This window comes from Ailuropoda melanoleuca, chromosome 1 (assembly GCF_002007445.2).
Source record: "Ailuropoda melanoleuca isolate Jingjing chromosome 1, ASM200744v2, whole genome shotgun sequence".
Classification (NCBI taxonomy): Eukaryota; Metazoa; Chordata; class Mammalia; order Carnivora; family Ursidae; genus Ailuropoda; species Ailuropoda melanoleuca.
The window spans coordinates 178,102,784-178,125,283 of NC_048218.1; the positions used below are offsets into that span (position 1 = coordinate 178,102,784).

The following is a 22,500-nucleotide window of genomic DNA, read 5'->3' on the forward strand; positions in this document are numbered from 1 at the left end:
CAGTTTACCTTTGCTTAGTAACCCGGGACTCATCAATAACGCCTCCAGTGGCCTGCTGCAGGCTGTGCACGAAGACCTCAATGGCTCCCTGGACCACATCGACAGCAATGGCAACAGTAGTCCGGGCTGCTCGCCGCAGCCGCACATGTAAGTGGGTTAGAGGCCCAGCGATGGGAAGGGCCCATACGCATATGCTTCTAACATTTGGTATTCTTCTCAAGTTTCTAGTGGTATATAAGTCCAAAATACAATTTTAAATGCGGTTAAATTTCCCCGTGTTCGTGATAGGAGAAAGTGTATCAAAATCAGTTTTAATGCATCTTTTACATTCTCTCCATTGTCCCATAATTATTATACCAGCAGTCCTCTACAAATTCTTAGTACTACTAACCTTCTCTTGGGGGTAGAGGGTGTCTAAGATGAGTCTACATCTTATGGGTCATTATCACAGTTTGGTTTGTATGGTGCAATAAAAATATTCATGATGGAATAAGTTGTCGTAATTTTTACTACTATTACAGGTCTCTAAACCATTTATGAACTGTAGTCAAGATATTGCCCGTTTTTATAAACCGTAAAATGCAAAGTTTAACTGTTACCCACAGTTTACATAGAAGCTAGTAAAGTGTAACTTTTTGCCTGTCTTATAAATCAGTGTAATTACATATTCAACTTTAATTACTGGTGCGTCTGTATTGGCAAGGTTTATATATTATATTTTATGCAAGACTACGATTCCTATTAATATTTAGCAGCTAACTATATCATTAATTACTCTAAAATCTTTCCCCTACCATCTTTTTAATGGAGCTGAGAGAGTAGATGTATTAAAAATTGATGTATTGTGGATTTCAGAATTGTGTATGACACTTTAAAAAATGCCTGGCCTTGTTCAGTAGGCCAAGCGTATCAGTTTCTTGTTTACTAAAAAGTATTGACCCTGGTAGAACTTAGAATTCAGGGGGAAAAAAATATAATCTGAATTATGAAGCGTATATACCCTCCAGTTGTTAGGATGAGTCGACACTTAATGTCCATACTTCCGGGAGTTAAACATCATATACTTCTAATTTCAAGTTATTGAGGTAAGAATAGTACTTTCTCTCATTTTTATATTTTCTTCCCCGTTTCTGCATTAAAGTTCTAGTCAAAGACCCGAATGAGAAATGTGGTCTTTATACGTGCCTATTTCCATCTGACCTTTCCTAGGATATTATTTTTGTTGACTTTTTAAACATCTTATTCTATTTGACACATTAATGTCTTTAAGATCATGCACCTAATTGCTTTATAGCACTTTTACTCTATCACCTTTGCAAAAAACACACTGTGAACATTAATGTGTTTTATCAGGTTCCAAACCATTACTTTTTCAAAATGGAAAAATTTGTCTTTTGGAAGTGTCTTTAGATGTATTAAATAATACAAAAGAAGTAATAAAACTCGAAGTAGAAAGAACATGAATATATGCTCTCGAGAGTAGCAGTGCTCTAAAACAAGGAAAGTGAGCAATCATACAAAAGTTTTTACTCTGCTTTATCCTATCAGCCAGGCAGTGGGTAGCTTGAGGCCTTTTACTTTTAGCAGTTCTCTTGAGTATGCTGGTGCTCGCTCTCTGTATAAAATGCTAAAACAATAAAACTTTAAAGAGCAAACAAGAGTTAGATCCTGTTTCCCCCCTTTTAAAAAAGACCTATTTCAGAAAAATGAAAGACGTTCGTAATGAAAGTGTCTGACCCGCTGCTCTGACTCCCTGCGTTAGTATGCAGTGTATAGAGGTGGTTGTGTACCATACAGAGAGGGTATGTAAAGAAGTGTTTTCTTGAGTGTTAAGTGTCCAGTGATAAGAATATTAAAATAAAAAATTAATGATTCCATTAAATCATTTGTTAAACATTATCTTTTACAACCTGACATCATAATGGGGCTAAATGATGGCATTGCCAGGTTAGTTGTATTTTTTCATTTGCCAATTGCTATTTTAGATTCTTCATTTTATTAATTTAGTTCAGTTAAATGTGAAATATGTCAGTGAAAAAATAGGATGTGTAAAATAATATATAAAAACTATAGATTTAATGCCTGATGGGTTTATAAAACTAAATGTTCATAGTCAATGTATCGTACGTTTTCTGTACCCATGAATTAGTGCATATGAAAAATATTTATGTGTATCTTCCATAGAGAGATATAAGGAAAGCTTCCCTTGCCTTATTGGAAGTAGATTTCAGAAAAGATAAAAACTAGAGGAAGACCAAATTGGGTCTTTGCCTAAATTATATAATCAAAAATTTAATTATCTTGCAAAATATTGAGTTGTCATTCATTCTTTGAATCTGTTTCTGCTATCGTTAACTTTTTGTATATTAGACATCAAGTATTATTGATGGAATGTCATGTCAGTATTCTGTATCTTCATCTTTATAGAGTTTTAATATGCTTGTACTTAAAGAATGTTAAGCATTTTATGTACATTATGAGGCAAAGGAAAAATATTATCTGATTCTCTCAATCAAAATTGGGCTGCATATAATTAAATGCACTTCAAAATACTTTGAAAATTAAACAGAAGTGAAAGAATTGTTAGAGAACATTTAAACTGCATGCTTATGTGCCCTGAAATGAAGTCCTGGGCCTTGTTGTTTTGGAGGGGAGTAGTTACACTAGCAGAATAGTGAAGGAGCGGCACAAAGGCCTATTGTTTCCGGTTTTTGGGCTCTAGTGACAAATGGTAGGGGTTCCAATCACAGATTTAGCACTTAGTAGCTAAGTAACACTCATTTCTTTCCCTCAGTTTTCTCAAATGAAAATGAGGTAAGTAATAATATCTACCTCGTAGGATTCTTTCACATGAAATGAGTGCTTGGAAGATAATAATTCCTTCCTATGTCCCTCATAGTGCTGTGTACACAGTTACTTAGTTACAGTACATCTTGTAATACCTCATTGTTACTCTAAATGAAACTAACAACAAGACTAAGATATTTCACATCTTAATGCCTTTTTAAAGGCATTCCATAAATGTGTGGTTAGTTTCCTTGGCCATCCCTTTCCTTTTCCTCTCCCCCCCCCCTTATAATTCTTCAAGTAAGCTAAGCCACAAAAGGAAACAATATGAGACAGAAATTTATGATAGGGAGCAGGTTACTCCGAGTCAGCAGAATAAGAGATTTTTTTTTTTTTTTAAAGATTTTATTTATTTGACAGAGAGACAGCCAGTGAGAGAGGGAACACAGCAGGGGGAGTGTGAGAGGAAGAAGCAGGCTCCCAGCGGAGGAGCCTGATGTGGGGCTGGATCCCAGAACGCTGGGATCACGCCCTGAGCCGAAGGCAGACGCTTAACGACTGCACCACCCAGGCACCCCAGGATAAGAGATTTTGGGGGGGGGAGAAAAAGATATTATCTGAGGTTATAGATAATTAATAATTCAGATAAATAATACCAGAACAGGAACTCATGATATATGTCTAGAAAACATTGGGTATTAGGTTTGATAGGAATTTAGAATATAAAAAGAAAAATAGAATTTAGAATATATCAAGTGGTGGAAGTAGACTGGTGAGTGTCTTAAACATCAAGCTGCAGTGTTTGTCTCAGTCAGTATGAAGCCTGGTGATGTTATGAGCTTGAGTTTCACACTGTCAGAGCTGTGCTTTTGGAAGAGTAATCTGGAAGTGGGCTGAATGAAATTCACAAAGAGTAGGCTATTCGGGAGTTGGGAGAGACTGAGAGCAGAAGATTAATTCTTGCGGTAGGTAGTACTTGATCTGAGTACAAGGCTGGGCATGGAGAACAGGGAATCAGTAAAAGAAGTGCTATGGAGAAAAAGACCAGACAAGACAACCCACTGAATGCTGGGGACAAAGAGGAAAATTAGGAAAAATCATAGCAAGTTTGGAAGCTCACAAAGAGAAATAGAAGTCACAAGAGGACAGGCTCAAGAGGGAAAATGATATGTTCACCATTTGACTTGTTGAATCCAAGAACCTAAGTGTCCTTAGATTCATGAAACTGAACTTTGTTTAACCTTTTTACTCAACTCCAAAATGGTAAAATCCAAATCCAAATGGTAACATCGTAGAATATAGACGTATTCCTGGGATTGGTAGAGATGTTTTGAAGCTTTAGAAGAGTGGAATAGCTATGAGTTAATGCTTCTTACAAATTATTTTTTGGAGAACAGGACATGTCAAATTATCATCTGCATTCTGCAATTTGATGCTCCAGATTTAACACTTTCTCTTCACTCCAAGTTTTACTCTTAGAAAGCCCTGAATGAAGGCTTTTGGCAAACTAGTGCATTCATCTCGCCTTCACTACTTGCCTTTCTGTATTTTCCTTTTTTGGCTTTTCATTCCCTTTCCCTCACCTACAACCCGCTTTTCCTTAAGAGCCTCATCCTATTTTTCGAGGAAGCTTTCCCCAGTAACTGTGTTGTCAGGACCCACACTTGGTTCTGCACTCCAGAGAGCTTCCTCCTTGTGCGGTTGTCTGCGGTGAACACAGCTGGTGCATGAGCGCATGCGCATTCATGCCTCCCACGTGCTCGCTGTGTAGATGTCCCCGCTAATGGACAGAAACTATGTTTTAGACGTAATATAGTATATGAAATCTGTGACACATTCGACAGTACAAAGTAAGTAGTCAGTAACCATATGATAATTACTATGGGAGATGAATTTATTTGAAATGGTTTGACTTCGCAAAGCAATCCCCACACGAGGAAAATCCAGGATTTTCTTAGAACCCTGAGGAAGCAGGGAGAACAAGGGATTTTTAGGAAGAAGAGATAACTAACTATAATGTTCATCTTTATGTGGGAGTTAATAGATCTTTCTAAATATTGGTTGAGTATGCCTGTGAAGTTTTATTTTTAATTGTATTTAGTTTATATGTATTTTATAACTGTTCAAATTTATCTGAATAGTAAGTAGCAAGCCCCTTCACCTCATTCATGATTATCTTCCCAGACCTTGTTAAATTTTATTTATCTTGTTGAAGGTGAATTAAAAAAGAAAAAAAATTACTGAAATTAATACGTTATTAATCAAATCAAATGTTCAAGGGGATTTTAGCAAAAAGTAGGAAAGGTTAAATCCAGGTGAAATAATATAGATTCTATATACTAAGCTTTTTACACTTTTTTTCCGAGTCTTTTCAATCAAATAGATTTTTTAAATCTTTATTTTCTACTGCTATCAAAAGAGTTCTAGAGCCATCATGGTCTGAACAATGTAAAGAAAACTTCCCTCAAGAGTCTGATCTGTGGGGCTCTGGTGGCGCAGTCAGTTCAACTCTGCCTCTTGATTCCGGCTCAGGTCATGATCTCAGGGTTGTGAGATCGAGCCCCGCATCAGGCTCTGTGCTGGTTGTGGAGCCACTTAAGATTCTCTCTCTCCTTTTTTTTTTTTTTTTAAAGATTTTATTTTTATTTATTCGACAGAGATAGAGACAGCCAGCAAGAGAGGGAACACAAGCAGGGGGAGTGGGAGAGGAAGAAGCAGGCTCATAGCAGAGGAGCCTGATGTGGGGTTCGATCCCATAACGCCGGGATCATGCCCTGAGCCGAAGGCAGACGCTTAACCACTGTGCCACCCAGGTGCCCCTCTCTTTCCTTCTGCCCTTCCCCACCTCTCCCTTTCTCTCTCTCCTAAAAAGAAAACAAAAAAGAATCTGAGCTGTAGAATATTCTTCCCTCATGCACCTCAATGCCAATATTCCCTGCTTATTGACTTCTCAGAGTTCTATGGAATATGCATAACATTAATTTAGATTCCTATTTTATATCAATATTTGCCTCTTAAAAAAGACTACTTCCAGAGGATTGATGCTGTGTTCAAGTGGAAATAATTTGAACTTAATCTCTTCCCCAATGTGTTACACTTGACTGAAAAGACAAGAAAACATTTAGAGCAGAGCTGGAAGGTGAACTCGTACGGGTAGAATCAATCCATTTCCCATCACCTTACAAACCTGAAGCAAAAAAGAAGTTTAGTGATAGACCTACCATACTCAGTTAAACTTGGTTGTTTCTTTTTTTTTACTAATCAGTTGTTACTTCTCGCTCTCAGTAAGGTGGCTCAGATTTGCCTTTTTTCTCTTGAAAAATGTTAAATGAGAATCGTATTTTTATATTTTCAAATTTTGTTTCTAGAGATCAAAATCAGTGCTCTTCCTGAACTGGTTTTGTATTGAGGGCTTTAGGTACAAAGCCTTCCATTGTTATGTCGTTCCCCTTTCTGATGATTAGAGTCTCCTACTGTTGAGTTATCAGATTATTTCTTACATGTCGTTGCTGAATCCTCTTAGCCTCTATGTCATTTCAAACTTCTACTTATATTCTATAGTAGTTCCAGGTGATTATTATATTTTTCTCCCTCTTATTAAAGCAAATATTTGAAGTTTGAGAGTTAATGATCTTCTATAGAGAATCAGAATGTTAATATGGTTCCTATAAGACTAGAAAATAAATTTGTTGTGTCCTTAGAAGCCAGAACTTTAGAGTAAGGAAATCAAAAGCTGAGACATCACATAAAAGGAATAGTGTAGTATTATTTCAGGACTGCAATGGGGATCCCATTGATCTTTTTGATTGAGATGTTGAACACATATTCTATGTGCCCTACAACTTTCTATACCTCGTATGTCCCAGTCCTCTTTACAGCATGCTTCTCGAGAACCTCACTTGTATCATTCCAATGATAAACTTCAGCCTGTCCTGACGCTAATATTTTGCAACCAAACACAGGTAAAAGGGACCTCCGGACTCCCATTTTGTAAAACAATATTGAAAATCTAATATAAATCTTGAATTGTTATGAAGGATAATGAAGATCTTCAAATATATAATATTGCCTTTCTTCCTTCTATTGTCTTTGGCTGCCTTAAAATTTAAATTGCTCTTTGTAGGCACATGTAGAATTTGCAGACCCTACACCTTTAGTTGGTGATATTTTATATAAAATCCCTACAGATCTTAGATCTCTCTGTGGACAAAAGCATTTAAAATTGGAGTGGCTCTGTATTTCAGAGGAAAACAGTTGAAAGTAACCGACAACTTGAACAAGTAGAATGCTCCCTCTCATTGTTTTCATTCCTGGTAAGCTCACACTATTTTTGCTGATAGTTTGGATCATTAAGAGGCATTATGAAGCTCTAAACATAAAAGCTTTTACCCCCCTTGCTTTACATATGCTTCTGCAGATTTTCTAACTCACAACTTTTCAGTCACCTTTATTTTATTTTATTATTATTTTTTTTTTGGTCCTAACATTTCTGGCTCCCATAATTTTCATTCTGATTTAATTCCATTTTTATTTAATCTCTGAACTTTTCATTAACTTTGCTAGTTAGCTTTGAGATCTATTTCCAAAGTGATTGTACAGAACTTATGATTATGCCAGATCTTTATCATCTCATCTTTTTTTTTTTTTTTTTAAGTGCTACAAGTGTGGCTCAGTGGCTGCTGTTCCTTTTTACATTATTCCGGTCCCCATATGTGGCACTTACAACTCATTCTAGTTCCTCTTAATAAAAAGATCTTCCCAGAGGTACAGTGCCTTCAGCTAAAAGGTGTTGTATCCCTACCGTGCCAATTGTGGAAATTTGTGGGTTCCTATAGGGTTTTGAAGGATTTTTATAGAACTATACAGATGATATCTGACATCCATGGTATGAATCCCCACCATTTAGGCAAAGTGTGGCAGAAAACTTTCAGCTGACAGTATTGTAGCTTACTGCTTCTGTTTCATGTCTAAAGAAGATACTTTGTTAGAAGGTACATCTTCATTTGCACTAACACTAGTTGAGCCTGAGAAATTTCCTTTCTCTAAGGGTCAAAATGTCATTGACTGAATTGCTAAAACATGAATATTGCTATTCAGTATTAATTTCTCCCTACTTCTACTACCAGGGAAAAAGGAAGGTTTTTACATACCCATATGGTATTTCAACTTCAGCTTTTGACATGGGGCTTGGGAAGTAGATGTATATTTGGTGACTACAGGCATTTTATGACCAAAGGTGTTTATTATGTAAAGTCAACTATCATTTCAGAATATTACTTAATGTGAAATTGTTTCCACGTTAAAAAATTGTATTTTAATGTATGTTAGAATTGTATGTATTTTAACTTCTTTGGCAGAATTTAAAATTGATCATTAACATAAGTACCACAATGTACTTGAATACACTTTGGCACCAAAAAGTACGGTTTAAAACGTTATCTCAGGGTTTCTACCTTCCATACGCAGTTTTCATCATTAGGGTAGAATTCAAGAATTTGTATAAGCAACAGATGACCAAATAGTTTAATATAACTAGTGGAAACTAACGTTCTTTAGTTTGTTCAACATTGTCTTAATCTTTGAAGACTAAAAATGGAGTAGCATCATCAAAACAGTTAAAAGTCAGGAGCAAAAGTACTCATTGGTTATACAATGTTACCTTACTATAGAAAAATTGACATTCCCAACATTAAATCTAAGATCCTTTTGCTAATTAGCAGGTCAAAAAATGGACAAAATGTACTAGACTTAGAATAAGAGGTAAATATTGGTTTTACTCCCTATTTCAATCTCATGTTTACAACTAACAGAGCATAACTTAGCATAGTTCAGGAGAAGACTGACATCGAGTCAGTCCTACAGCTTAATTTAAACAAAGGAATAGTTTCAGCAGAGCACCCAGTCTCACAGATTAGACAGACCTAATGACATGAACCATACATCTGTAATCCCAGTGGACAGCCATCTCCGTAAAAACAGCCAGGAGATAGCTTCATCAAGAGCTAGCAGTGGGCGGCCAGTATCCCATCAGGCCATTTGGCAAAGGGAAATGGACAGCAGTCCGGAAAAACAGGTGAGCCGCATCAGGAAGGGCTACCCACAGCAAGAGGGCACAATTATAGGACGTTGAGGGCAAGGTCTTCAAGGACCCGGAACCCAAGTTATTAAAGAGGGAATTAGAGACGAACAGGGACATACATTTTGTGTACCCTCATACCCCTCCTGACGGTTTTGACTGAAACTTAGTCCAAGAAACAAGGCAAAAACACAAGTCTTGGATGAATGGTTTGAAGGAGTTCTGGAGCAGTCCCAAGGCTGACTTAATGGCTCAGTGTCAAGATATAAGTTAGACTTTTTTTTTATTTCACTGGCCAACAGATTAGAAATATAAAGGTCCTTAGCTCCACAGCTGGACATTTGTTGAAAGTTTCCATTTATGAGACACAAAATGGAATAGTACCAATTGTATCTTAACAGGCAACTAGTGTGATTCTGAGTCTGGGCAAAATCTATTCATACTCATCAAGGATCAAAGTAATTACATCTGTATTTTCATTTTATTACAGCTGTTTGGGTCACATCTATTACTGTTATCAATCAAATAGAATGATAAATCATAATGAATTTTGTTGTTATGTTTTTTCAAGAGCACTGCAGCAAAACTATCTGAAATCATTTGGGAGTAAGCCTTCACATCATGTAAAATCCAGTTTCTTTAAACAATGTTGCATAAATTTGAATAAATTTCAATATACCGCTGAAGGTAAGGGCAAGAAATCTTAGAGAAATTTTGGTATACATATATACGCATGTAATTTATAAAATTATGTTTTATTAAACTTATTCCACCTTTTTGTTATATTTCTTAGAACTTCTATTGACTTTAAATGTAACTTTGGAACTCCATCTCGGGGTCAGACCCATTGGGGTATAGGATAGAATTATAAACTGCATCCTTAAGACTGGCAATGTATCTTAGAAGAGAAACTTTTAGTATAATCATCTGGAAATAATATTCCTTTGCAATCAAACACTAAATGGCTGTGGTTTTTAGGTGACAGATTAAGGGAGATACAAGATATGTTAAATATATTAGGATTAAAGTTGTAATCTGATCATAAGATGAAAAATGAAAATTTATTTGTCTGTTTATCTTTAGCCAAGGCAAAAAGATATGGGGACTTGAGGAGGGCATTTTCTAATTATATTCTGAATAAAACAAACAATACAAGATATATATAGAATGAGGAATCATTTGTTCACTCCAATTTTTCTATCCCCCTCTTAAGGGTTACACATTTCTGGGAGGAAGAATATGTTTCTTTTCATAAAGAGATAAGCAGAATTTTTATCTGTTGAAATGGGGTAATACTGGAGTAGTTCTGAGGACTGTTCTAATGGCAGCTGTGTGTAGATTCATTTAAATCAAAATAAAGATAATTCAGTCAACAGTAAATTTTTGTGACAAATGTTAGTTTACAAAAGAGAAAATCTTGAGAAATAATAAACTGGAAAAAATTTGAGCCATACTAATGAAGATCTGTTTTATACTTTCTTATTTAATTAATAGTCAATTTATCATGTCTAGTTGTTTTAATTATATGGACTTCTTACTGACTTTTTAAATAAGAGAATTAAATATTTCTCTAATATGTGCTTAATTTAGAATATAAAATCATATTTTAGTGGAAGAAGTCAGCATTATTTCAGAAGAATAAAATCTTAAGTAAAATTAAGTAAACAATTTCTTAATTTCAGTATAACCTTGTGATTTAATTACTCACATTAGCCTAAGATCATTTCTCATTTTAAGAAGTACTAAGAAAATGTTCTCTTTTTAAAACAAACTTTTCCTTTTAAAACTTTAGTTTTATTTATTAGCTTATTTCTTTGATATGTTAAACTAAAATACTTCCTACATAAAATATTACAAGTGTTTAAGACTTACTAATGTTTAGGAAACAATAAATTGTTTCTCATTTCAACATGACTTTATACAAATGGAGATAACTAAACTTGCAATTTTTATAAATCTACCCTCAAATTCCAAATATAATTATATCATTTCCTTGTATATGTACTAGAAGGAAATGAGCAAAATTGAATTTCCCTAATCTCCATTTTTCATATGCTTTCTAAATGAACATCAATTATTTTACCAGTTTTCCTGTAAAACTTCTTCTTTGGGGAAAAAACCCAACTTTTTAAAAATTACTTGTTTGATGTGATTGTGTACTAAGATATCAGTTAATAGTAAGTTAGCTGCTCAAAAATAACAAACAAAACCAAAAATTGAGTTTCATGAAGCTACATCTTTCTGTCTTAATAAAGGATTTGTGCTTATATTTTAGAATTCATTTTACATCTGCAAAACAAGGATATTTATGTAGTAAGAATGAAGTCCATGCGATTAACAAATACAAACTAATTGAATCAAATTTTATTCAAGCACATATAAAATTGATAAAGTGCTGATCTTATACTTTGATTTTTTTATGATGCTTACATTCTAGTGGTTATCATTATTCATGCAACAGTTCTGTGCCAAGAACTAAATAGACATGGTAGATAGTTAAAATTCCATCTGACCCAGGTATTTCCTTTTAATTAGAAAAATTTTGATACTGTTTTGTGAAACAGTCAAATCCTATGCAAATCAATGGACAGCATTAGCCTATAACAATATTCAGTGTCCTATGGTATTTCTTAATGTTATTAATCAACAATTAGGACATAATGATAAGTAAGAGATAAAGAATTTGTATGACTATAAATATTTTCTTTTGGAGGTAGCCAGTGCATCCCTTATAAGTTAAAGGTATCCAAAATAAATCAAGTAAAAGTAAAGCATGGTTAAGGACTACACATATTTCAATATATTCAGTATGTTTCTCAGAGTAACTGCAAATATAAGTTCATTTTGCTGGATAAAGATTGCTATATTGGGTCAAATAAAATCAATTTTCGTAGTAAAATTGAAGCATTAGGGCCCTAACACTATTTCTGAGGATAGGTTTTTGGCTATTATCCTCAGAGTAACATTTTTTGTAGTAAAGACCCATAGTTACTGGTAGAAGCATGTTTTATCCTTCTGGTGTGCTAGGACAGGAGGAAAGGTTAAAAATATTCTTATAAGATTGTTGAAAGATATATTATACCTCTAAGTAAAAAAATGTTTATTACTCCTTTCGGTAGGTACACTGTATGAAATGTATTATTGTTTTTCTGAAATAACTAGGATTACCTAAAGAAAAGATATAAGGGAATCTCCTATAATGAGTAAAATGCAAAAACAATTTTAATCTAGTCTTACATTTAGTTTTGACTTACAAATGTTTGATAAAATTAACTTTACATTTCCTGAAATTGCCTGTATTGTAGATATGAGCCATTAATTATAAATTTTTTTCTCAGCATTTGTTGATGTCTACCATAACATTTAAGACTTTAAGATTTTATCATTAGCTTCATGGTGTTAGTAAATACTGTATTTCTGAAAGGTTCGATCACGTATACATTATGCCACTGAGTTTCTCATAAATAATGACACTATGTAAATATTTTAATTGTCACATCTGATAATATCTAAATAAGGACACTTATTTATCTACATTCTAACATCTATTTACTTAAATACATTTTGAATGTCTCAGTTTAAGAGAACTTTATTCACAGTATTTTCTTATTCTAAGAACAAAACAAAACCCAGAAACAGTTTATCAGACCTCTTACTTAGTCTTGAGTAAGGAGCAAATGCAGACAATTTACATTCCTCTAGGGAATATACTATGTGACCACAATCTAAAAAGATAAACTTCCCTATTATAATTTGACTCTTTGCTTTAGGGTATAGGCAAACATTAACATTTCTTCTGCCTTTCATTGGCGCCTTGGGTACTTACAAATTTCACAACTGAAGAAGCAACACATTTCTTTAGGCAACGAATCAGTCTATTAAGTTACTTAGTCCTTGGTTTGTGTTTTTGGTGTTTACCATTACTGAGGGTGGGCTGTAAAACTGAAAGATTAAGCTAGAGTATAAAAATCAGTTGCTACTTGGCATTTCCTTCTGCTAGAGGCTTGGCTGGTTGCATAGAATAGAGATGAGTTTCATTCATTTCATTCAAACATTTTCACGTAGTTCGACAAACATTTAATGAGCAACTATTATGTGCCACACACTGTGCTGAAAACTGACAGATGGTCCATATCCACGAAGAGGTAAAACTCTAATAATTGGAGGGGTGGATATGCACATAGATGGTGTGAGAGACCAAGTAAAGGAATGAAGAGCCTTACAATCAAACTGTAAATTCAGAGACTTATGTGTAGGCATGCAGAGAATCAGAAAAGTCTTTGTGGGGGTTGTAGCTTTGAGTTAGGTTTAATATGAAGTAGATTTTTAGGGTGAAATTTATGAAATTATTGCTATTTGACAGGTTTTGCTTGCAAAAATAGTAATCAAGTTTTTCAACCTAATATTAAGCAGTGATGAGGAAAGAGAGGATAGGTGCAAAGGATTTGAGGATTACGAGCAAAGGTGACTGAGATACAAAGCATGGGTTTCATTCAGAGAACAGGTAATGAATCCCTTGCCTTGGTATGGGCTGTCTGCGTAGAGAGGTATCCCTGTGGGATGAGATTGGACAGGGACTGGGAGCCCTGTCTTAGAGTTCATTAGTCTCCAACATGATGTTAAGGTAGGGACGTTTTAAAAATTCACCAAGTATTTGGAGATTCATAGGAAAACCCTCATGGGTATCTGTTACCTACTTTTAAAAAGGCTTTCCTCTTTTTTTGTTATTGTTACTCATCTCTGGAAATACTAGATTTTTTGGACTTGAGAAAATAACCACACTTTATGCCCTTTTCCTTTGATATTCAGTTTTAAAATACCATTTTTCTTTTTTTTAAGTTTTTAAATTCCAGTTAGTTCGCATACAGTGTAAGATGAGTTTTAGGTGTACAGTTTAGTGATTCAGCACTTGCATACAACATCTGGTGCTCATCGCAACAAGTGCCCTCTTTAATCCCCAACCTACTTAACCATCCCCACACCCGCCGCCCCTCTAGTAACTATCCGTTTGTTCTCTATAGTTAAGAGTCTGTTTCTTGGTTTGTGTTTCATTTGTTTTGTTTCTTAAATTCCACATATGAGTGTGAAATCATATGGTATTTGTCTTTCTCTGACTGACTGACCTCGCTTAGTATAATACTCTCTAGCTCCATCCATGTCATCGCAAATGGCAAGATTTCATTCTGTTTTATGGTCAAGTAATATTCCGTTGCACATATATACCACTTCTTCTGTCTCCATTTATCAGTCTATGCACACTTGGGTTGTTCCTTAATTTGGCTAATGTAGATAATGCTGCTGTAAACATTGGGTGCGTGTATCCCTTGAAATTAGCATTTTGGTATTCTTTGGGTAAATATCTAGTAGTGCAGTTGCTGGATTGTAGGTAGCTCTGTTTTTAACATTTTGAGGAACATACATACTGTTTTCCAGAGTGGCTGCCCCAGTTCACATTCCCACCAACAGTGTAAGAGGGTTCCCCTTTTTCTGCATCCTCGCCAGCACCTGTTTTTTCTTGTGTTGTTGATTTTAGCCATTCTGACAGGTGTGAGGGATAGCTCATTGTAGCTTTGGTTGTATTTTTTTGATAATGAGTGATACTGAGCATCTTTTCATGTGTCTGTTGGCCATCTGGGTGTCTTCTTTGGAGAAATGTCTGTTCATGTCTTCTCATTTTTTATTTGGATTATTCATTTTTGGGGTGTTGAATCTTATGAGTTCTTTATATATTTTGGATCCTAACCCTTTATCATATATGTCATTTGCAAATATTTTCTCCTACTCCATGGGTTGCCTTTTAGTTTTATTGATTGTTTCCTTTGCTGAGCAGAAACTTTTTATTTTGATGAAGCCTTTAAAATGACACAAGAACACAGACTAAAGATTAAAAATAAATCAAATTTCTCAATATCAAGTATCAACAGCCTTTATGAGTTTTGGTGGCATTGCTGCTACTGGCATCTTAATCACAAAGAGGAAAATAGAGTTTCGTTTTCAGTATCTTCCTGTCTTCCACCTTCTAACATCCAAACTTTCTGGGATCAACTTCTCCTCTTCCTTGAGCAATTAAAACAACAAATATAAAGGTTCATCAAAATTGCATATGAGTTATAAACAGTCATCGTCTCTTCTAATTTTTAGAATTTTTCACACAGATTTAAACCGTTCTAGCTCCATGGTAGAATTTATGAGGGAACTATTTCACATATGTATAAATTTAGGAGCAATGGATGCAAAGCCTTTTTACTCCATGACCTATAGCCTAAATTCTTCACTTCTCTTCACTGTTTCTAATCCCTCCACCTTAGTACTGACCATCATTACCTTATTACACTGTTGTAGTGACCTCCTAACTGGTAACCCTACATCCAGTGTCCTACACTCAGTCTAGGCCTTGTAAGTTAATCCTCCAAAATCTCTTCTATCTTTTCCCTGCCAGGCTTAGAAACCATCAATAGCCCTTCAGCTGGCAGAGAATAAATTTTAAACTCCATAAAATGCAACTCAAGGGCCCTTCACCATCTGACCTTGTTCTGCTTTCTAACATATTTCTTTATTACCAACCTTTCTTCATGGCCTCTGCACACTCTCAGGGTTCCCACAACACATTTAAGATTTTCCATTTTCCCCATTTCCACTCAGAAGACTCTTTGCCTTGTCTCTGCATTATGAACGTTTTCACATATTTCAAAGCCCACCTGAAGTGACACCTCCCTCCTTCGTAAAGCACTCATTGATTGCATTGCCAGGATTTACCTCCCCTCTTAGCTAACACTTAGTCAACTGGGTATTGATCACATCCTGCGTGGTATCAAAGTTACTTGTCTGTACATTGTACTTCCTCTGCGGCACTGGACACTCTTTGGAGTTTCTCAAAACCATTGTCCATATCAGCCCCTAGACCAGTGGTTTGCATATCATGTCTATTGAATTGATTTCTTTTCACTTCTGACAAAAAGTAACTTTTATCCTTCTAGAAGTACTTCCATGTCATTTACTGATGTTGTACCACTCTGTCAGGGAATAACAGACTTTCTGTCTCTCCACCACTAAATACTTGCCCTCCGATTATCTAAAGAAATTCCAAATAGCATTCGAATTCTCCCAAGTGTAAATTATATTAAATTAGGAGGTGGGTATGCCTTCTTTAAGCAAGAAACATAAGTCACCACTCTTTGGTAGTAAATAGGAGGTAGTGGACTAAATAGAATAGCTGAATTATAAATCTTCTATTTTGTGGAAAGAAGAGCTTTTAAACCATTCACAATGAATTTCTAGATTCTAGTTTGAAAGAATATCCACTATTTACCAAATGGATCATTTGCTTTAAAATCAAAGATAAACTTGCTTCCAAATCCACTTAAAGAAATACAACGTATTTATCAGGTTAAGAACTGCTAAAGTTTACCTTCTGTCTGCATCCTTCAATGCCGAAGGTTTGTCCTCCTCAGTCTGTACTAATATAGATGCCTGGCTTGTGTCATGCCCAATAAGTAAATAAAGGGCTGGCAAAACCATCCAATCTGGACTTCATAGACTCCGTCCTTAAGATATGTTAAAAATAAGTCTCTTTATTATCCTTTATTCAAGATCTCATGAGGAAGACAATAAAAATCAGTGACTCCACTAGTTTTATTTTTATTTCTTTATGTCCTTAAGTTAAAAAAAAGATAAAGCTAAGTCTTTGATGTTTCAGATGTATATCATCCGTTTCATTCCTGGAAACAGCTGATGTTATTTGTTTGAAGTAGCTTCTATTTTACTTATTACTAAGGGCTGCGGTTTCATCTGTAAGACACCTCGAGTCATCACTGAGGGGAGCAATGCATAAATTTCAAATCATTGGTTTGGCAGGGGGTGGGGTGGGCAGGGGATGGCATGATAAATAGCCCATCCATCTTCAAACCCAGAAAGAATTATCACCAGGATACTCCAGGATTTCTCTCTTTTGTCCGTCTGAACTTTCTTTTACTTTGTTATCTTAAAAGAATTCCATTAAGAGTATACATGGTTTGGGGGACGCTTGGGTGGCTCAGTTTTTAAGGGTCTGCCTTTGGCCCAGGGCGTGTTCCCAGAGTCCTGGGATCGAGCCCCGCATCGGGCTCTGTGCTTCGCTGGGAGCCTTCTTCTTCCTCTCCCACTCCCCCTGCCTGTGTTCCCTCTCTGACTGGCTGTCTCTCTCTCTGTCAAATAAACAAATACAATCTTAAAAAAAAAAAAAAGTATACATGCTTTGGGATTCTTCTTAGAGGCAAATAATCTCTCCCAGCTGTTAATTCCTCCCATCTCACTTAATTGCTCCTTCTCTCAGTACACTTGCGACAGGCCATCTTGTAGTTATTTGAGTACATATTTCTTCCATATCAGACTGAAAGTTCTTCCGTATATATTTAATGCCCCCACAGTGCCTTATATATAGAAGGTACTCAATAAACTTTTGTTGAATTAATTATTGGCATTAAGAGATAATAGTTACATGTTATTGGCTTCTCCTGTCAAAGCAAAATTGAAGCTCTTTATATCATTGCAGACACAGGTGACTTGGCTTAATCCACAGCATAAAGGAATTTTTGGCAGAAAAAATTTTTTCCTAACAAGTGTATGTATATTGCTAGATCTCTAAAAATTTCCACTTTTTAGTCAACTTTGAGTTAATCTGTTTAAGGTTTCTCCAGCTAAACATATATAACCAGACTTCATAAGCCCTAATGTGCACAGCAAATGTGATGCAGGCCTGGACTGTTCAATGCATGCATGTTAATGATTTTTAACGACAAGCTAATGATGAGGCCTGGGATGGGTGACTGAGGAGAAGTGTAGGAGCTCCGTGTACAGAGCTTTACAATGATGGCCCTTCTACTTTGAAATTTGTTTTCCTCTGTTGATCTGAAAGTGATCCGAGATTTGGGCACCCGGGCGGTACAGTCAGTTAAGCATTCGACTCTTGATTTCAGCTCAGGTCATGATCTCAGGGTCAGGCTATTGAGCCCTGCGTCAGGCTCCACACTCGGCATGGAGTCTGCTTGTCCCTCTCCCTCTGCTCCTCATCTCGCTTGCACTCGAGCTTGCTTTCTCTCTCTCTCTCTCTCAAATAAATAAAATCTTTTAAAAATATTTAAAAATAAAAATAAAAAATAAAAATGATCCGAGATATTATCTGAGCTTTTGGCTTAGTGTGTTAGTGTTCAGGAAATTATTAGTAAATAATTCTTTGCAATAGTTATAGGAATATGTTGTGTTATTTTGTTCCCTTGATTTTATTACCTTAAATGTACTTTTAAGGAAGGGCAGATGTTATTAGGATTACTTTAATAACCCTAATGCCTGGCATCTGATATGTGGGGCTCATATATCATTCTTTTATGACTTTTCTGATACAATAATAAAAATCTCACTTTGGGAGAAGGGCTAAAATATTTTTAGAGCTAATTAAGCTCATACAATGTTTAAAAATTAATTCATGTATTTATATCATATCTTCTCCCAAAAAGTATTTAAGGTTAGATACAGTCATAATTATATCATGACTGTATCTAACATTTATTGATCAGTTATGACCCAGGCACTGTTCCAGCTTGTTTACATGTATAAAAAAATCATTTAATCCTCATAATAACTACATAAAATAGGTACTTTCTTATTTCCCCTTTATGACTAAAGAAAAGGAGGTACAAAGACATTAAGTAACATCCCCAATGTTACCTAGGTAGGAAGTAAGGGAGCCAGAATTCAAACCCAAACATTTTATATTCAAAGTCCATTACATTATTAACCACTTAACCACTTTGGCATGACCAAAGGTTATAAATGAGATGCCTTAACTATTCAGTATTACTTTATACTAATAAGTTAATCAAAATACTAAGTACATAAAATTTGTTATATTAAATTACACCCTGGGTAGTTAAAAACTGTAAAATAATTGCATTGGAGAAGGGGATACAGAGGAAAGAACTGGTGAGCACTGAAGAGAGAGGGTGTTTCTTTAAAAGGATTCCTTTATTTTACTTGAATTGTCAGAAATGTTTCTATGGTGGAGGGGAGCATTTTTCCTAGAGGAATTAATTATCCTATAGTGATATTCACACATTAGGTACCTTAAAAAAAATGAATATCACAGAAATATCCACTTTTTTTTTCCAGAAAGAAATTAAATGACCCTTATATCTGTAATGGGGGCAAGAAGGGAAAGATATTGTTAATCGCCACAGAAGGACCAATGTCCCATTTGTCCTGCAATCTACCAAAGACACGTGATCTCCTTGTGTTTGACTTCCCTTCAGTTGTCACACAAGAGAACGAGTGGAAGCACGGAGCTCTCTGAGATCCAAAAATAAGAAACTTCATATGAGTAGGGATAATCATGATCAAATTTTATTTTTTTGAAAAGGATTCCATCCATTTATAGGCATAGGTCCTGTAACTTTCAAGCAATTTTATTCTCAGAGATGCTTAGCCTCTTGTAACTTTTTATCTCTTTCTTAGATATTAGTTGGGTAGCAATCTGTTTTAAAAATTGAGTATTAGTAATTATTGGCTTCGGTCTTACTTTATTTTAGTATGTTAGCAGCCTAATACTGTAACCTTAAGGGAAAATTTTATTTACATCTTTCCCAGGTCTCATATCTTGTTTGTGAACTAATTCTGGATGGAAATGATTCCAAGAATACTTAATTCCAGAAAGAAATTCTTTCTCTGTCTCTTTTTTAGTAGGCTCCACACCCAATGTGGGGCTTGAACTCACGACCCTTGGATCAGAGGTGCTTATTACTCCATGGACTGAGCAAGCCAAGCATCCTAAAATTCTCTCTTTTAGAATTAGTACAAATGAAACTCTTAGTGACTTGATGGCACACTATTTATTCGATCAACACATATATACTAGGTGCCTGCTAAATGCATACCTCTCCTGACCTGTGAAGTTCTCAGCCTCGTCGGCAAGACTTGGTACAGCCACCACTAGAAAGAGTTATAGTGCATCTGATTAAGGCAACATGGGATAGCAGGAATAACAGGTTGTAAGAAACATTGCAGAGGCCAGCATGTATACTGGTCCTGGCTTTACTTGTACTTACAACCCTTGGAAAGTGACTTATTTTCTAATCTGTGCAGTGGGAGCATTGAATAAAATTATGTTTAATACAGTCTTAGGATTCCAAAATTCTGTAGTTTTGAGCAGAATGATTAACAAAAAAATGCTTTGGAGGGGCAAAGTGGGAGATCAGTGCAAACTGGGTGGTCAAACAAAGTCTTTAGAAGTAGATAAAAGTTGGTCTTTGAACAGTACGCAGGTTGTGCATAGGTAAAACGCGGAACTGAATGGAATTTCAGGTTCTGTGTACACACAGAGATTTGAGGATGGTGCGTAGACTAGGTCAGCATGAAAAGTGAGTTGGAGTAGGAACGAAGCATGATGTCTTAAAGATGATGTTTGGCATCTGGAATAGAGGCTATTACTCAGAAATGCTGTTGTTCATAGGTCAGTTGAGTCCTACCTACTGAGAATGACTGAGAGCTTTTGGCTTAATCCTGTCTTACCCTCTTTGTCTCAGTTGACATGGATATGTGTATGAGGCAGTGACATAACAAAATAAATATTTCTTGCATATTAAAATCCTGCAAAAATGCAATGGAACATACCTTCATAGCTATCCTTTTTCAAAAATTATCTCTATGTGTTTGTGATTTAAAAATATATCATGTTTGCCGTTCCTGTCTATCCAAAACTTGAGACTTTCCCACAGGTTCTTGATTCAATTAAAATCCAACCCAGAAAAGTAAACCCAAAGGAATCGGATCCTCATGATATGGCAGTGCTCCAGCTGGGGGTCCAGGGAGAGTGGAGCAGGGAATTAGGAAACAGAGTCAGAGTAGAGACACCACTTCGGTCTTCTCAGAGCCCTGATCACCAAGACACACCAACTACAGAAGAGGTCACTTCTTTGACTAAAATACAGGATGCCCAAAATAATATTAATTGATTTGAGGGTAATCCCATTGAACAGAGCTAGATATCTGTGTGTATCTTGCCAGCTACTAAGTATCTGTTTAGAAATACTCAGCTATTTAAGCTTGACAGTTTTGAATATTCATAGGTCATTTATGAGACCTAATTGGAAAAAGGTGCTATTATATTAACCTTAGGAGTTTATTCTAATTATTTCCAGTACTTAGAGTTTAGCATTTACTAAAATGTTCTGAATCCCAGATTGAACCTGGAAAACCTAAAATTATAAATTCAACTTATAATGATTATTAAATCAAAATGTCATTTTTAATAAAAGTCATTAAACGAATATGAACTTTCACAAGTAATCTTATTAGAAGATTTCATTTGTATATTTTAGAGGGTACTTTGGGAATATTAACAGTAGATTTAATAAGTGTTTAAAATTCTGGACATGTCTATGTGATACCATAATAATGAATTGGTTTATCAGTCATTTTACTCAAACTATTGGCTAGCTCAGTGAAACATTTAGTCAAAGTAGTTGTTGAATTCAACTGGTAGTTTTTTTTATTCAAAATAATTGGTTTTGTCTTTAAAATGATCCTCATAAACCACTTTTATGATTTCAGGCTTTTATTATCCTGAAATTATCCGTGGGTACCCGTGAGCATGTGATTATACATAGATTCCCCACCACGACCTCCATGGTGCACCTTATCCTGATTGCATGTTTCTAATTTTCTAACAGGCTATGTAACCTTTTATGGGAACAAATAGTTGCATAAAAAAGTATTTACAAATTAGTCGTATGCATATATTAGAGGCCCTACTTTTCGAGTTTATATGTAATTCTTTAATAAATAACAGTTATTTCAAGGACTCCAATTTTATTTAATAATTTCTCATGCAGGACAATAAATAATACCTTGGAGACTTAAAACTACAGCGGTTTCCTTACATCAGTAGTCCGGTGCTTTGGATTTAACACAACTTTGTACACACATAAAACCTAAGGCCAGTAACTTCAGTTTCATTAAATATCAATGACAAACTCTCTTCTTGGCTTTTTATTTGTATAGGCTACAATATAATTTCATGATTTACCCCACAGAGTGCAGTAATGGTCTTATAATGGCCACTTCCCATAATCTCTAACCTACCCCTAGGGAGCAATCCATACTGAGAATTGAGAGATTAGAGCTGATAGAAGCTGGATACAGTAGAAACACTGGGGACATTTCAGTGTTCTTTGCCCATGCGTGCAAAATGTGCGAACAGTTCCAGGAACCATCACCCGCAGTTGGCTTTCCTAACTAGCTTTTAACTCTTTTCCGTATACCCTGATATTCCTCTGACAAAAGTTACAGTCTTCTGGAATCTCACTTACCACTATTAGCTGTTAAGGGATTAGCTGTTTAAGCAACCCCCTCCCCCACCCAACTCCTTGTTATCAGATGGAACCTGAGCCCAGGAAGGATCCGGGAATATCAGGAGGAAGATAACAAAAAGGGAAAAAAAACGAAATATGAATTGTCTTCACCTTATGAAACTAGTGACCAAATACATTGATCGGAAGCTTATTCTGCTTTTTGTTCTATCTCAATGTTTTCTCGGACTTGTGATATTATTTCTAATCAAATGCAGTTTTCAAGTAATTTTTTCTTGAAGTCTATGTGATGTTTGAAAT

At 35.5% G+C, this 22,500-nt stretch overlaps 1 protein-coding gene across 12 annotated transcripts in view; it reads left to right on the forward strand.

Moving 5' to 3' along the window:
- FOXP2 (forkhead box P2) overlaps window positions 1-22,500 on the forward strand; it is a 552,780-nt gene that overhangs the window by 523,767 nt on the left and 6,513 nt on the right. For all 12 annotated transcript variants that reach the window (XM_034670891.1, XM_034670886.1, XM_019802209.2 and 9 more), the window contains one exon: window positions 1-147. This exon is cut by the window's left edge and continues 17 nt beyond it. In XM_034670891.1, the coding sequence (XP_034526782.1) occupies window positions 1-147 (147 nt within the window). The remainder of the gene's footprint in view (window positions 148-22,500) is intronic.